Raw genomic sequence first — 13,938 nt, 5'->3', positions numbered from 1 at the left:
CAGGCTCGTGTTCCCTCCCGAGCCGCCAGTACCAACCAGGAGGGACACGGATCCAATAAACATGTGGTTGCATTCAGTCTCCCCAGGATCCTGTCCACGTCCTCGGGAGCCACAGAGTCAAACTCCTCCCATACAACAGTCTCAAGACCTGCCCTCGCCTCCTCCCCCGGGGCCACCCAGTCGGAGTCCAAACCCTCTCAGATCCAAGCGACTTTGTCATACAGATATTGTGCAAATTCCTCAGCCTTCCCCGCCAGGGGGTCCCCGCCCCCCCTCAATTGAAGGAGGGAGCGGGTCACCCTGAAGAGGGAGGCCGGGCGGTTATCTGATGACGCAATGAGGGTGGAGTAGTAATTCATTGAGATAAAAGTTTCACTTTCAGGAATCATTAAAAAAAAACTGCATACTATTAAAGCTTAACATGACTTTGGAACTTTTCAAAGCAGCACTTCATAATTTTTTTTATTAGTATTATAAAAAAGTGGGAGGGAAGAGATTTGTGATATCAAATTACTTAGATAAAATATAGTGCCTCAAATTGCTCCCAATATGAAATGAGCTGATGTTGGTGCGTAGGTGTTACCTGCACTTGCCAGAGCTGGGGTAGGTGTGGCTTCCACGTGACGCACCCGGCCCACGGGCTAGCAGTTTGACACCCCTGGATTCAAATATGTTACATTACAAATATTTTACTTAACATTCTATTTCATTTGTTTCCTTTTTTATAAAGCATAGAGATACTGCTATCAAAGTGTATGAAACTACTTTGTCAGTTACCTTAATCTATATAAGTGAGCAAGTCTACTCAGTAATCATCATTGATCTTAAGGAAAATCCCTCTGTTCTCTTATATTATTCTCGGTGGGGGGGGGTTTAAAGGTTTACAACTTAACAACATTTACAACAACTCAGCTTATGACCACAGTTGGGACCAAACTTTCTATTGTAAGTTGGTGCGATCATAAAGCAAGTCATGATTTTATGATCATTTTTACCATGGTCATTAAACAAATCATGCAATCATTAAGCAAGTCCAGCTTCCCCAATTGACTTTGCTTGTCAGAAACTGGTTGGGGAGGTCACAAATCAAGATCAAGTGACCCCAAGGTGCTGCAACCAACATAAATATGAGCCATTTGCAAAGTGCCCAAATTGTGATCTAGTGACTGATGGTGAGATAGTCATAACTTTGAGAATAAGTCATAAGTCACTTTTTCTGAGACCACTGTATCTTTGAACTATCATTAAACAATCGTAAGTCAAAAACTATCTGTAGCTTCACAAATTACAGTTAATATGATATGTTAATCTAAGGTAGATCTAAGGGGCATAATAAGAATGGAATTAATTTGAACTAATAGGAATGGAATGGAATGGAGCACTTTTTGTTTCTTCCAAAATTGGGAAATTCCCTGATACACACACACAAGTAAAGTATTAATATTAGTTAATTAGTTAAGAAAATAAACCAGACAAGTCAAACTTGCAATGTCACGTGACATAGCGCAATGTATCGGGACTGTTTTGTCATTGCCAGCAATGGAGTGGGTGCGGCTTCTGCGTGATGCGTCCGGCCCATGGGCCGGCAGTTTGACACCCCTGGTCTAAACTATATTAAGAGATGAAAATTCATGTTTCAGTATCTACAGAAGATCAAACTGACAGTAGTCAAGTTCCAGTTCTGCTAAGGAACTGCAACACAGCCGTAAACATTTAAATTGTTAAATGGAAATAACTATTTTGTCAACTTGTAATAATTAGAATGTAAAGCACTTGCCAATTCTAAAATCCTAAATCATGATAAATCCTAGATATGTATGGTTGAGGTCTTTTTTTTTTTTTTTTTTTTGGTCCTGTAACAAATATTTCACTGCTATCTTGCTTCTTTCAGTGGTGGCACTCCTAGTACCCGAATAACAACAGAATTCTCTAAATGGGCAAGTGATGGTGAGTATAAGATGTAGCAGACTGCTTATTGGCCTAGTAGATGCTTAGAGACTGAAGATGAATATTTTAGACTGCATTTTTGGGAGGTCACATTTTTGACAAGATTGAATTTTCCTTTGTATACAGCACGGGTGTCAAACTCGCCACGTGACGTGTCACGACGTATCAACTTTTTTTGCATTGCCTGAGCTGGGGGTGGGCGCGGCCTCCGTATGATGCTACTGGCCCACAGGCCGGCAGTTTGACAGCCCTGGTATACAGTATAATTCAGAGTTCCTAATCCATGCATTTTATGGACATGGTGATGAATGCATTAGAACAACCAAACCTTAAGTAAAATCATGGAGGTAGCTTGAAGGGATATTTATCGTACATTTTCTGCCTTCAGCATAGTCAACATCAGATAAAGATCTTTGAATATGCAAAGTTTTCACCTATTTAATACATTTTTTAAAATTTGGCTGGTTATCTTTTTATTTCACTTACCTTTTTAAATGCATCTTATTCTAATTTCTATTGGCTGCTTGGGAACGATTGCTCTTCTGAAAAGTAGGTTACAGGTTTTTAACATAATCTTTTTAGAATTGAAGTATGCTTATTTAATAGTGTAAACTATGGAACCCAAAACAATGTTAATTTTTATACTTGTTGAATACCTATACTTGAACAAAATAATATATGTGCATGAAGTCTAAATGAAGAAAGTAATGGTCGAAATTCAGTTCTCTTTCTCTGATGTTGGCTTTCCAGAGGTATACATATACAGCATAATCATCCTTAAATTCTAATTTGTATAAGAATAATTAAACCTGTGATCTCCATATATTTTTCAATTTTCTTTAACAGCAGCCAATATGGTTAATAGCAAAAGCTGGTAGTCCAAGGCTTCTGAAGATTACCAGCTTGTCTCATTCTGAAAATTTTTTGAGGATATTTAAAATGAGCACTCAGCTTCATTATTGTGTGATTAGCATTCTTGCTTTTTTTTTTAACAAGGTATTTAAATTTTTAGAAAGAGCTTTTACACATACTGTGGTTTGATATGTATTTGAATAAACTTTCTTCATTGATTGAGTTCTTCCTCCTCTTCATAGAAATGCCATCAACAAGTAATGGGGAAGGTAGTAAACAAGAGCTTGCGCAAAAGACTTGCAAGAACAGTGACATAGAGAAGTAAGTATGAATTGTGTGTGTATATATTTGATGGTAACAGGTGCAACATTACAGAAGATGCCTTGCAGCTTATCACTATCCAAAACTCAGGCATAGATATTTTTTTTCCAAGTAAAACCACACAGCTTTTAAAGCTGGCACTCTCATAGCTGAAAATCAAAGGTTTTCTTTCGTATCCTTTTGTTTTTTTAGCCTTTATAGGAATTCCATATCTGTAGAAAGATAAAAATCCATTTTGGTATATTGGCTCTAAAAGATGATTTTATGTTTCATTTCTAGATCCTCGGTGTAGTTTCTGAGGCTTTAGAGGGATGATAGCAAATCTTATCCTTGTGTTAAATTCTCTATAGTATCAAAACGCTGCCCTTTTCTTTCCCCCTGGGATGTGTTATTTTTCAAAAGACTTACTCGTTATGCCCTTTCTCCAGAATAGAATTAGATTATCTTAACCTTCATTTCCACTGGGAATGAGTAACATGAGACAGATCATTTTGCTCTACAAAGAGTGGTGACAAACCAAAAGAGGGGTTCATAGCAATGCACAATGCTGTCCCATCTTCTTGCAGTCAGGCAGGGCCACACACAGTGATATTTAAGCTTTATTTCTTGTGAGTTCTGGGTAGAATGTAGATTGCATTGAAATCTTCAGCAGAGAAATACTTAAAATACTTAAATTGCTCATTAAGTGACATAGAATAATACAGGTGCAAGAAGTCTTTTTAGCTGTGCATACTATGTAAAATGTGACCAGGTTCACACAGATAACTCATTTTTAAAAACATTCCTCTGAAAGAAGAAAAATATGGCAAATGTGTGTAAAGTCTTCTGAGGCTGTATCGTGCACTAATACATTGTTTGCAGTGATGATATGCGTTATTTGGGTAGTTCTAAGAATTGAGAAGATTACCGTAGGGTAATCTGGTATATATGCACATTTTAATCATGGAAAAGCATATTGGAATGCCTCTGCAGGAACACAACATTCTGCAGCAAGCTGGTAATACTGTCTTTTATGTTGGGCAAGTATATATATAGTCTTCTGCGGTTTGAGTATTGTACTGAACTTTGAGTGGTATGTAAGGGCCACACTCCAAAATCAGAGGGGTTAGTGGATGTTAATATATTCAGTAATTTCCTCTATAAAATAAATTACTCTCCCATTGTTTTCTATCATTCCTACCTACAAAATTGATTTTTATTCTAATAAAAGCATTCTAATTCTCTCACTCAAAATATAGGGGTTTTTTTAAATTTACATCTGAAATATTGCAAGCAGAAAGGGCGAAAATATACCTCCAATTGATTCATTGTAGCTGTTTCAATTCTAGAAATAATTCCAAATAACAGAAGCTGTAACCATTCTCTGATGGACTGACTAGCTACAGAGTAAGGATTAAAAGTTAGAAGACAAGAAATCACAAAAACAACAGTTGAAGGAAGGCTAAAGTAGAAAGAAAAATGGAGGGGAAATAAAAACAACATGAATTTAAGAGATGGCATGGAGTTCAGGAAAAAAGATAGTGGAAAAAATAGGTAATTGTAGCTAAAGTGCTAGAATACGGTGGTGTATCTTACTGCAAATTTTACTAAAAGCTGCTACTTTATCAGAAGACAAGAAGAATAGTCCACATTTAAAACAGCTGGAGCAATAGCACTTTGGAGCAGGAGATAACACAAAGACACATATTTTGCCTTGTGCTTCCTTGTCTTGGTAGAGAAATTGTTAACACTTGATAGAGCCAGATCTTACCTAATGAGCTTTGCAGGATTTTGGTTTAGGTGATGTCTTATACTTAAATTCTTGGTAGTAGTTTCTGTAAACAGCTGGGGAGAGCAGAGGGAATTTTTGTTCTTTCACAATTTAAATATTTGCCTTTAAGTATTAAAGGGAGAAAGAAAGATAATTCTAATGAATTACTGTCACAATGCAGCTTTTCAGCTGTGCCAACTTAGTATGTGTTTCTCTCTGTGCTCTTCACTGCAAGGAAGAGCAGGAAGTTAAAATGAGTTGTTACTTACCTCCACAATTTGGGTTCACGTTAGCTGAGGGACATTCAGATCTGGGGCAGCATGCACTGTTTCTGCTTTTTAGGAGTAAATGGGGTTTAGGGGTCACAGACCAGCATTTGAGGTAGGTGGTGTATGGTCAGTTTATGGACCTCTGGTGGATGCAAAGGAATTTAGTTTTAGTCTTGTCCAGCAGCCTGTCAGTTTCATTGGTTAAGAAGTCTCCATAGTTGTCAGTCTTCTCAAATCTTAGCCTTTAAAATTGAAAAACACTTGTCCAAATGATGAATTGGTAGCATCACTTTGATCACATTATCTAAATGTTTCATTCAGAGCTGCCCGGAGGAGTCTAAACTTTTCTAAGTGATGCATACAATAATTTTGTCCTGTGAAATATAGACTTGGTGCTTCTTTGTGACAAATCCTGATATATCATGGAACCTTCAGAAACCTTTGGCTTTCAAAGACCAAAATTAAACTTGGACAGTCAACCTCCGTAACCTTTCAGAAAAAGTAAAAGCCAATTACCATTTCTTGCTCTTGACAGCAGTTCTTTCATAAGATATCCTTTCTGGAAATAGGTTGCTGCCATTAGTTAGAGGCTCTTAACTCCATTGGGAGCAGAAAACAGTAGTTAGAAGCAAAGATTCTAGCCGTTTTATCCTACTTTATCCAGAATTTATGTGTGATAAATTGTTGCTGCTGTGATAGTTAAACAGTTAGAATGCTGTGTGTGAAGAGGTGGGTTCTGTTAACTTAATTGATAAGCAGTATCAGACCTTGGGGCCTGACAAAAAGGTGGTGGTTTTTTTTTTATTCCTACTGTCTAGCTGCTTCCACCTGCACTGCCAAGCCATGATATATGGTGACCCAGTCCAGCTAGCTAAATTGATTCATCTCTAGTTCCTCGCTCTTAATCTGGAGCTAAATTGGTTTCATTTTTCTTCTTTTGGATGGTGCTTGTGGCGGGTTCTCTGTGGGAACACTTCCTTCTGTTCATAACTTTAATTTTTGCTTTTAAATCTGGACATTATTGATTATTGTGTTAAGCTCCATATAATGTCTGATTAGCATTTTAAAAAGTGTTTAGAAGCACATGGTTTATCACTTGTGTCAGCTGGGCTGCCCACTTAGAACAATGGTTAATGGAGTTAGCAGTGATTCTCTTTATTGATCCTACTTTTATAAGAATGACATTCATTTTCTTTCCTCTTTCCAAAACAAAGTCTTGGTATGGAGAGTATCTTTTTAATTAGCTAATACAATACAGTAAACTGCCCTTCCTCTGGTGCAGAGCTAATGTACTTGGGTTGAAAGTTAATGGAATATGTGCTGTGGGCTTCTTGGAGCTAAATCCCTGGCATGTCAAACATCTTGCCTCAGTAAGAGATGAATTTGCTGGTTGTTCCCTTGAGGATCATCTTGGATCTGCTTTTTGTTTAACTAGCTTCCATTTCAATCCAACTTCCTCAGTTGCTGCTTGAATTTGATATAATAACTGTCATTGGCCCAATTCATTTGCTATTCTGCAAAAACTCTGCTACTCTGTGAGGAATGATTTTTAAAAAGGGATTCTTTTAATTTGTATTGCATAAATTATTCCTTCACTTTTAAATCTATTACTTTTAGATTTCTTTTTAAAAGAAATTGATTAAAATTGAATACTACTAGAAAATAGTGTGTAGAATTAGACAGTTTAGACAAAGCGTATCAGGATTTTTTAAAATATATAATTTTATTAATATTTTATTTTAATCACATTTTAAATTTGTATATTGTATTGTTATTCTGTTTTAAACTGGCTGTAAGCCGCCCTGAGTCCACTAGGAGAAGGGCGGGGTATAAATGCGATTAATAATAATAATAATAATAATAATAATAATGTATGATTATAATAGTAAGAACTAAAACTAAATGTGGAGAAAGAATAGAAAAAAGAAAATGCATAGGGAAAAAGAAAATAATGTAATAAAGAAAAAATATGTAAATAAGTGACTTCCAATCTTCATCACAAGTACAAACAAATTTAGTAATTTTTCACACACCCCTAAAGTTACAAAAAGAGATATCTTCATCCCATCCCTTATTTATAAGCAAATCTTTAAATCATAAACTTTTAAATCCTGATATTAGGAAAAAGCCCATAAAGGGTTACCACAACTTTACAAAAAAAATCTTATTTTAATCTTGATGAAATAGACCAAATTTATATTCCTTCTTTTGCCTTAATCTTTAATTCAGCCAAATATTATTATAGAATTTTAATTCTCTTCAATGTTTCTTTATTTTCACACTTCTTTGGAGCTTTTTTTCATGGCTTTGACAAGTTTCTTTTATAAATCCAATAAGAAATTTCAGTAATTTCTATGTAAAACTTCCATTCTACTCTATAATATCATGCTTTTGATTCAGTCAAGACTATCTCTCTGTTTGATGGAAACATTTTGATTTTAAGTTATTTTACTATTAAACTTTCACTATGTCATTTAAAGGATATGTACATTGTTCCAGGTCATTCTCTTTGTTTATTATTTGTATTTCCATTTTAATTTTTAAACTTTAGCTAGTTTCTTTTGTATATCCTTTTCCAAATCATTCTCTTGGTCTGTTATTTGTAGTTTCTCTTTTGGTACTTTAAAAATAAAGTAGTTTTCACATCTGTTATTCCATCATTAACATTTTTGGGACATTATAGAAGCAGGCATCATTATTGACAGTGTTGATATTGTACTTACTTATTTCTGGCTCCATTTTTCAAAGATCCTCTTTAATATTTCTGATGTTATAACATGCTGTGTCATTTTGTAAAAAGTTTTAAGTGACATCAAGAACAGACTTGTGTTTTTTTCTCTTTCTGTTTAGAATCTTTACTCCCTTCTAGGGTCTAAAAATCATAAGTTCTAAAATCATAAGTAACTTTCCTTTGTTATGATTTACTATAGCCAGGATAGCCAAAATAAATCTGTTTCCCATGAGGTCATTTATTTTTTATTTTTTATAAATTCCAAAATCTTATAATAAAATTTATTATAACTTATAAGTTCCAAACTTATCTGAATTCTTAACCCATTTATAATTTTCTTAGATCAAACTCTTGTTCAGATTTTTGCCATTTATTTCAAATTTGAATTTGAAATAAATTTGCCATTTATTTAAAAAAACAGCCATTTGTCTGAAATGGTATTTCCTGCCTGAGCAGGGGGTTGGATTAGATGACCTCCAAGGTCCCTTCCAACTTTATTATTATTATTATTATTATTATTATTATTATTATTATTATTATTATTATTATTATTATTATTATTATCATCATCATCATTATTATCATCATCATTATTATTATTATTATTAATTCTTTTAAGTTCTTAAGCTTATAATTAATTTTCCTTTTGTTCAAAGTTGAAGATAAAACTCCCCCAATGACTTTTCAAGCTTGATCTGAAGATCTGCAATAGCTTTTTAAGATCATTGTTAGGAAACTTGTGAAAATGATTAGAAAGTGAGGTTGGGAACTTAACTGTCCTTTAAAAGGCTTGGCCACAGTTGCCAGCAAGGTGGCTTATCCATTTGTCCCAGTGCTCAAACCCAGAGAAAACAGTTTGTCCTGCTATCTCCTCATGAGAAGCAGCCGTCCAGAGCACATATGTACAATCTCCTGTCCTCCTCTTAACCTGAAGAATTTCCAGGATCTACTTGCCGGTTCCTTGGTCTTTGCCATAGTCATTGGCTTCACTTTTGCAAAGATGTCTTCAATTTGCCATACTCCCCCCATAAGTGTGCAAGGCCTGAGTTGTGATTTTTCTCTGAAGTTCTTACCCTTCTGTTAATCTCTTCCAGTATTATTGGGGGGGGGGGGACGACGACAAATAAGTATTTCTAAAATTGAACTGTTTCTGTTTCATTTGATAGTTGGAGCTCATAGTTTCTGGTTTAGTCTCTTGTTCTGCCATTGGAAACAATTAATGCCTGGGAAAATTCTTTTGCCTTTTTATTTAAAAAATAGATGAAGGCTTATTGTAATATTTACTTCTGTCCACTTTCTGTGCTTATCTCCATTGTAGCATGGCTCTTTAATCATTTTTTTCCTGCATTATTGGCTCCTAAATCTTGGCAGTGCTGTGCAGCTAGACTGTTCCACCTATGTGCAGACAGCAAACATGACCACACTTCAATTTCCTCTACCAAAGATGCTTGCCACATAGCCCAGTGCCATCTTGGAATCGAGGTTTTTTTGGGGTTAAGAAGCTAGCCTCTTAATTCACAGTGCCAATGTTCAATTTTGCTTTCTGCCACCAAACTAGATTGCAGGCCAAGGAAAGAGTCTGGGTTAGTGCCCCACTGGGTCATCTCCCATTTGTTTTCCTCAATTTTGTGTTGTCATAAATTCATTCCAGCCCGTTGTGCTTGATCAGTTTATCTCTGTTGGGGCAGAGAGCCCTGCTAGCATGATATATGACATGAAACATTGTAGCCAGCCTCTCCATGAATCACTCCAGCTGTTTGTTGTCAGCATGAAAAGCAAACAGGGCCAGGCTGCCGAGTGTTGACTAGGATGAGCTCAGGATGGGAAGAGACATGACGTATGAATGTTTATTTAATAATTCTCTAATATTTCCAGCGGAGTGTGGCCGTGGCTTCTGAGGTTGTGGGGGAAAGAGGGTGGTTGAAAGGGAAACTCTAATCTGCTAGGGTGGGTCATAAATCAGGCAGACAAGATCATTAATCAGGAGTGGAGCAAAAGTAGAGGGAGGTGGGACTGGCTGCCATTCCCAGGAGCCAAGGGGTACACTCTTCTTTTCCATAAAACAAATCTCATTTGGGATGCAGCTCCAGCTGTGCCGCTTACATAAGAGCAAAGCCAAGGCGCTGGGCCAGTTAAGCAAGCATGTGTGCTACCTTTGTCATAAGCCTTAGCAATTTGAGTTCACCAAGCATTAAATCCCTTTATAATTATCTTCTTTATATAACTCTTCATGCTTCTCATGGTTGATTGGGCAAGATGCTTGTTTGGTTTAGAAAAGGGTTTTATAAGAGTGAGGTCAATGTGTATCTGCAGATGCACATAAAAAAAAAAACTTTTTAGTTTCTCAAATTCACTCCGAAAAGGTGAGCCATAGTCTGATCATCTATTCAGATACATAATAAATAATAAAGGGTTTGATTTCAAAAGTGAAAGTAACTTTTCTCCTTTTTTAAAATCTATATACTACTAAAATTCTTGGGTCTGTAACCTTTAAACTGAGAAAAATGGGCAAAACTTTTTGAACCAGATACCTCAAATGGGCTAGCTTACAGAATGTATCCAACTAGTACCCATGTCTCCCATGATATTGAAATGTGGCAAATTTTATAAAGCATTTTACAAAACGTTATGCTAAACAGTGCAATGTAGGCTACTTTTAAGGCAGATACATCTCTGAATATCTCCCTGAATTTTTAAGAACTTAAAAGGAGCTCTGTGCCATTGTTGAAGGCATCGAGGAATCTGGTAAGAAAATATCTGGAAAGATGACCCAACTTGTTTAGTTTTCATTTCTTGCTTTTAAGAATATGGAATCAATGTTTAATGTCAATCCAGGGGTTTATCTGCTAGATTAAGGCTTTTTCAAACTGTGTTTGAAAACTGAGAACTCAATGGGGATCCTTGAGAAACTAAATGCAACAAGAAAAAGTTCGTTGACCACAGCCTATTTTCTGTGTCTAGAGATTTGGATTGTGCATGATCATGGATTCTGGGAATCTGTTTTTAAACTAACAGGTTCCATAGCCTGACAGAGTTTGAAAATCCTTGTGCTAGAATGTTAAGCCATTCCAATGTAATGGAGGGTTTTTATTTTCACTATATTTCTTCCTTCCAGGAAGGTGTAGCATTCAGATTTCAACAGAAGCCCCTTGTTATTTATTCCAAGGTTAAAAATAAATAGTGAGAAACCCTGAAAAACCCATTTTCATGCCTACACTTTTTTTTCTCTGTTGTTTCCTCCTTTGTTAAAAGGGAGATACAAAATACAATGTAGAAGTTGCACTTCAAACAAGATGGCTATTTCCATGCCACTTTCCATTCCAATGTAACCTTCATTGACAGCAAAGAAAACTAATTACCATGTGGGAATGAACTTATCTAACTAATCCTTTTCAGTCATATGAATCAGCACATGCAGATCATGGATAAGCCTCCAAGTTAATCAGTTCTACCCATATACCATAAGAGAGGGCAGAATTTTGAGAATAATCTTTCAACCAACTCCTCAAAAGTGGGAGAGTTTGCTGTGTTAAAGGTTTAACCCAATTTTTGGAATAAAATATATGGAAACCAAGTCACATCAACTAATAGTTCATAACTTAATAAAATAATTTTACTACAAAGGCTTTGTAAGATAGAGAAGATAATCTCATCAGTGGGAGCACAAAACTGCTTAAGAATTTAAATTATCAATAAGTGTTTGGGGATTAATATACTAAAGTATAGAAAAACCAGGCCACATGCTAAAATACATTTTAAATGACAACAAAAATGGGGAGGTTTACAACTGAAGATCCCTCTTGCCTGTTACATATTTGACTGCAAAGTATAAGCCTCAGTCTGGCATTTAAGTATTCAGTAGTTCTTGCTACATTAATCATCTTCAGGGTATGCATACATGACTTGGTTTGGGGCAACATTTATAGCAACTAATTTACAGACTTTCATTGAATCCTGATTTATGCTTCTAATCCGATTGAAATCTAGTACATGATTTGGGTTCCTCTAAATCCAAAGAGAGAGAGAGAGAGAGAGAGAGAGAGAGAGAGAGAGAGAGAGAGAGAGAGAGAGAGAGAGAGAGAGAGAGAGAGGAGAGAGAGAGAGAGAGAGAGAGAGAGAGAGAGAGAGAGTGTGTGTGTGAGCGTGTGTGTGTCTTCCAGACAGAATATCCCAGTTAAGCTTAAATCTTTTACTGCAAATTCTGTTTATAGCTTAAGAATCAAAATCTGCTATAAACTCATTAATTCTGGCCTTTAAAGATAACTGAGATAAACTTTGTATGTGTGTGATTGCGTGTAAGTTTTTAACAGATTTTTAGAAAAATAAAAAATACTAAAAAAAGGATAATAAAAAAATAGCTAAAAACACATAGAATGACATTTTAATGTTGCTTTCTCCTTCCCTTTTATTTGTTTCCCAACCACTAAATATTCATACTTTATATTGAATATTAAGGTGTATTGCTGATATGTTTACTTATTTCATCTATTATTTTTACTTGTCCCACATTCTTTTCCTAGAAACCATATTTCAGATGTCTTTGTTAGCCTTGCTACGTGATGTGTAGTATATAAGAGAGCCATTTCTTCAGTGCTGTATAAACTCAAGCATTGTAGGTAGCTCCAAAATCAACCAATTTTATAAAAAAGTGTTTTTGGAAACTGGAGAGAGTAAAATAGGACAGTGAAACTTCATTTAATCCAAGTTGCAAGATAATTTGAATGTTCTGCTGCTCATCAGTTCTTTGGAGATTAAATTCTGAACCTCAAAAATAGGTGTCTGAGTTCAGGAACTACTGTACATAGACATCCTATGCTCTTTTGTAGGAATTACTGTGTATGGTTTCATAATTAACGTACATTCCACTGATAACTGAAAACCTGTGTCGAGATTCATGTTAGATCACTATTACAAACTCTGTGGATAGGGTAACATAAAATGTGCCTTGAATTGAATTTGACTTGTGATAACCTCATGGACAGAGCAATAAGACTTAGACTTGTATACCGCTTCATGGTGCTTTACAATCCTCTAAGTGGTTTATAGAATCAGCATATTGCCCCCCAAAATCTGGGTCCTCATTTTACCAACCTCGGAAAGATGGAAGGCTGAGTCAACCTTGAGCTGGTCAGGATTGAACTGGCAGTGGGCAGAGTTAGCCTGCAATACTGATTCTAACCACTGCCACCACAGCTCCTCTATTGGCAACAATTATAGAAATGGATTGCCATTGCTTTTTTCAGTATGTCTTTTTGTTTTACTTGCCAGTCTAGGTTGCAGCCCTGAGGTTTCATGGTAGTTTCCCATCCAAATACTACTAGTCTTAATTTAGTTTGTTCAAGATTAGCCAAGGTTGCCTAGATGCTACCGTCTATAAAAATTGGTAAGAGTTGCATATAGTTACAAATAAAGAAATTAGTGTAAGTGTACTAGAAACAAACAGCATTACCTTTCCTCAATTTAATGGACTTGATTTATATTTTATTTTTATTTTGCTACCATACAAGCCCCTAAAAAAGTATTTTCTGTTGCAGTAATAATTTAGCATTTTATGATCCTTTTAGGAATATTTTGTTCAATCAGAAAAATCCGTTTTCATTTTTTTTAAATTGTGTGGAAATTTCTTTGGTTGTATTTGGTTCTGCCTCTCCTCCCCCGGCAGACATATTGGACCCCTCAGAAGGAGGATATAGTTGAGTATCTTTCTATTCCCTTTCTGAGATATTTCAAATTTTCAACAGTGCTGTTAACTTTAATTTGTAGAGTTATTCCTTACAAGTGAAAAATCAATGGGGGGTTCTTACAGTGTGAAATTCAACTGTCAGTCTTGAGCTTATAGAGTGAGTAAGACATCTCAGAAGAAAAAAAATCAGTCTCTGCAGTGCTCAGCTCGGCTATATCAAAATGAAGCCAATGCTGATAAGAATGTTTCAGTCAAATAAATTATGATTGTCTATGAAATACTGGAGCTAGTCCACAAGGGAGGGAAACCAGGACTTAGAAGATACTAATCCCCCCCCCCCCCCCGAAAAATTTGAGAAACTGAGCTATGTCTGTACAGGAGCAAA

At 35.8% G+C, this 13,938-nt stretch overlaps 1 protein-coding gene across 3 annotated transcripts in view; it reads left to right on the top strand.

Annotated features, from left to right (window-relative positions):
- RNF220 (ring finger protein 220) overlaps nucleotides 1–13,938 on the top strand; it is a 333,204-nt gene that overhangs the window by 291,715 nt on the left and 27,551 nt on the right. For all 3 annotated transcript variants that reach the window (XM_029283207.1, XM_015811346.1, XM_015811345.1), the window contains 2 exons: nucleotides 1,892–1,947; nucleotides 3,042–3,120. In XM_029283207.1, coding sequence (XP_029139040.1) covers nucleotides 1,892–1,947; nucleotides 3,042–3,120 — 135 coding nt within the window. The remainder of the gene's footprint in view (nucleotides 1–1,891; nucleotides 1,948–3,041; nucleotides 3,121–13,938) is intronic.

The sequence above is a fragment of the Protobothrops mucrosquamatus genome, unplaced genomic scaffold (genome assembly GCF_001527695.2).
Source record: "Protobothrops mucrosquamatus isolate PMUCROS unplaced genomic scaffold, P.Mucros_1.0 scaffold39, whole genome shotgun sequence".
NCBI classification, from domain to species: Eukaryota; Metazoa; Chordata; class Lepidosauria; order Squamata; family Viperidae; genus Protobothrops; species Protobothrops mucrosquamatus.
Note: the sequence above shows the minus strand (reverse complement) of the source record. Positions and strands in the feature narration are given on the sequence as shown.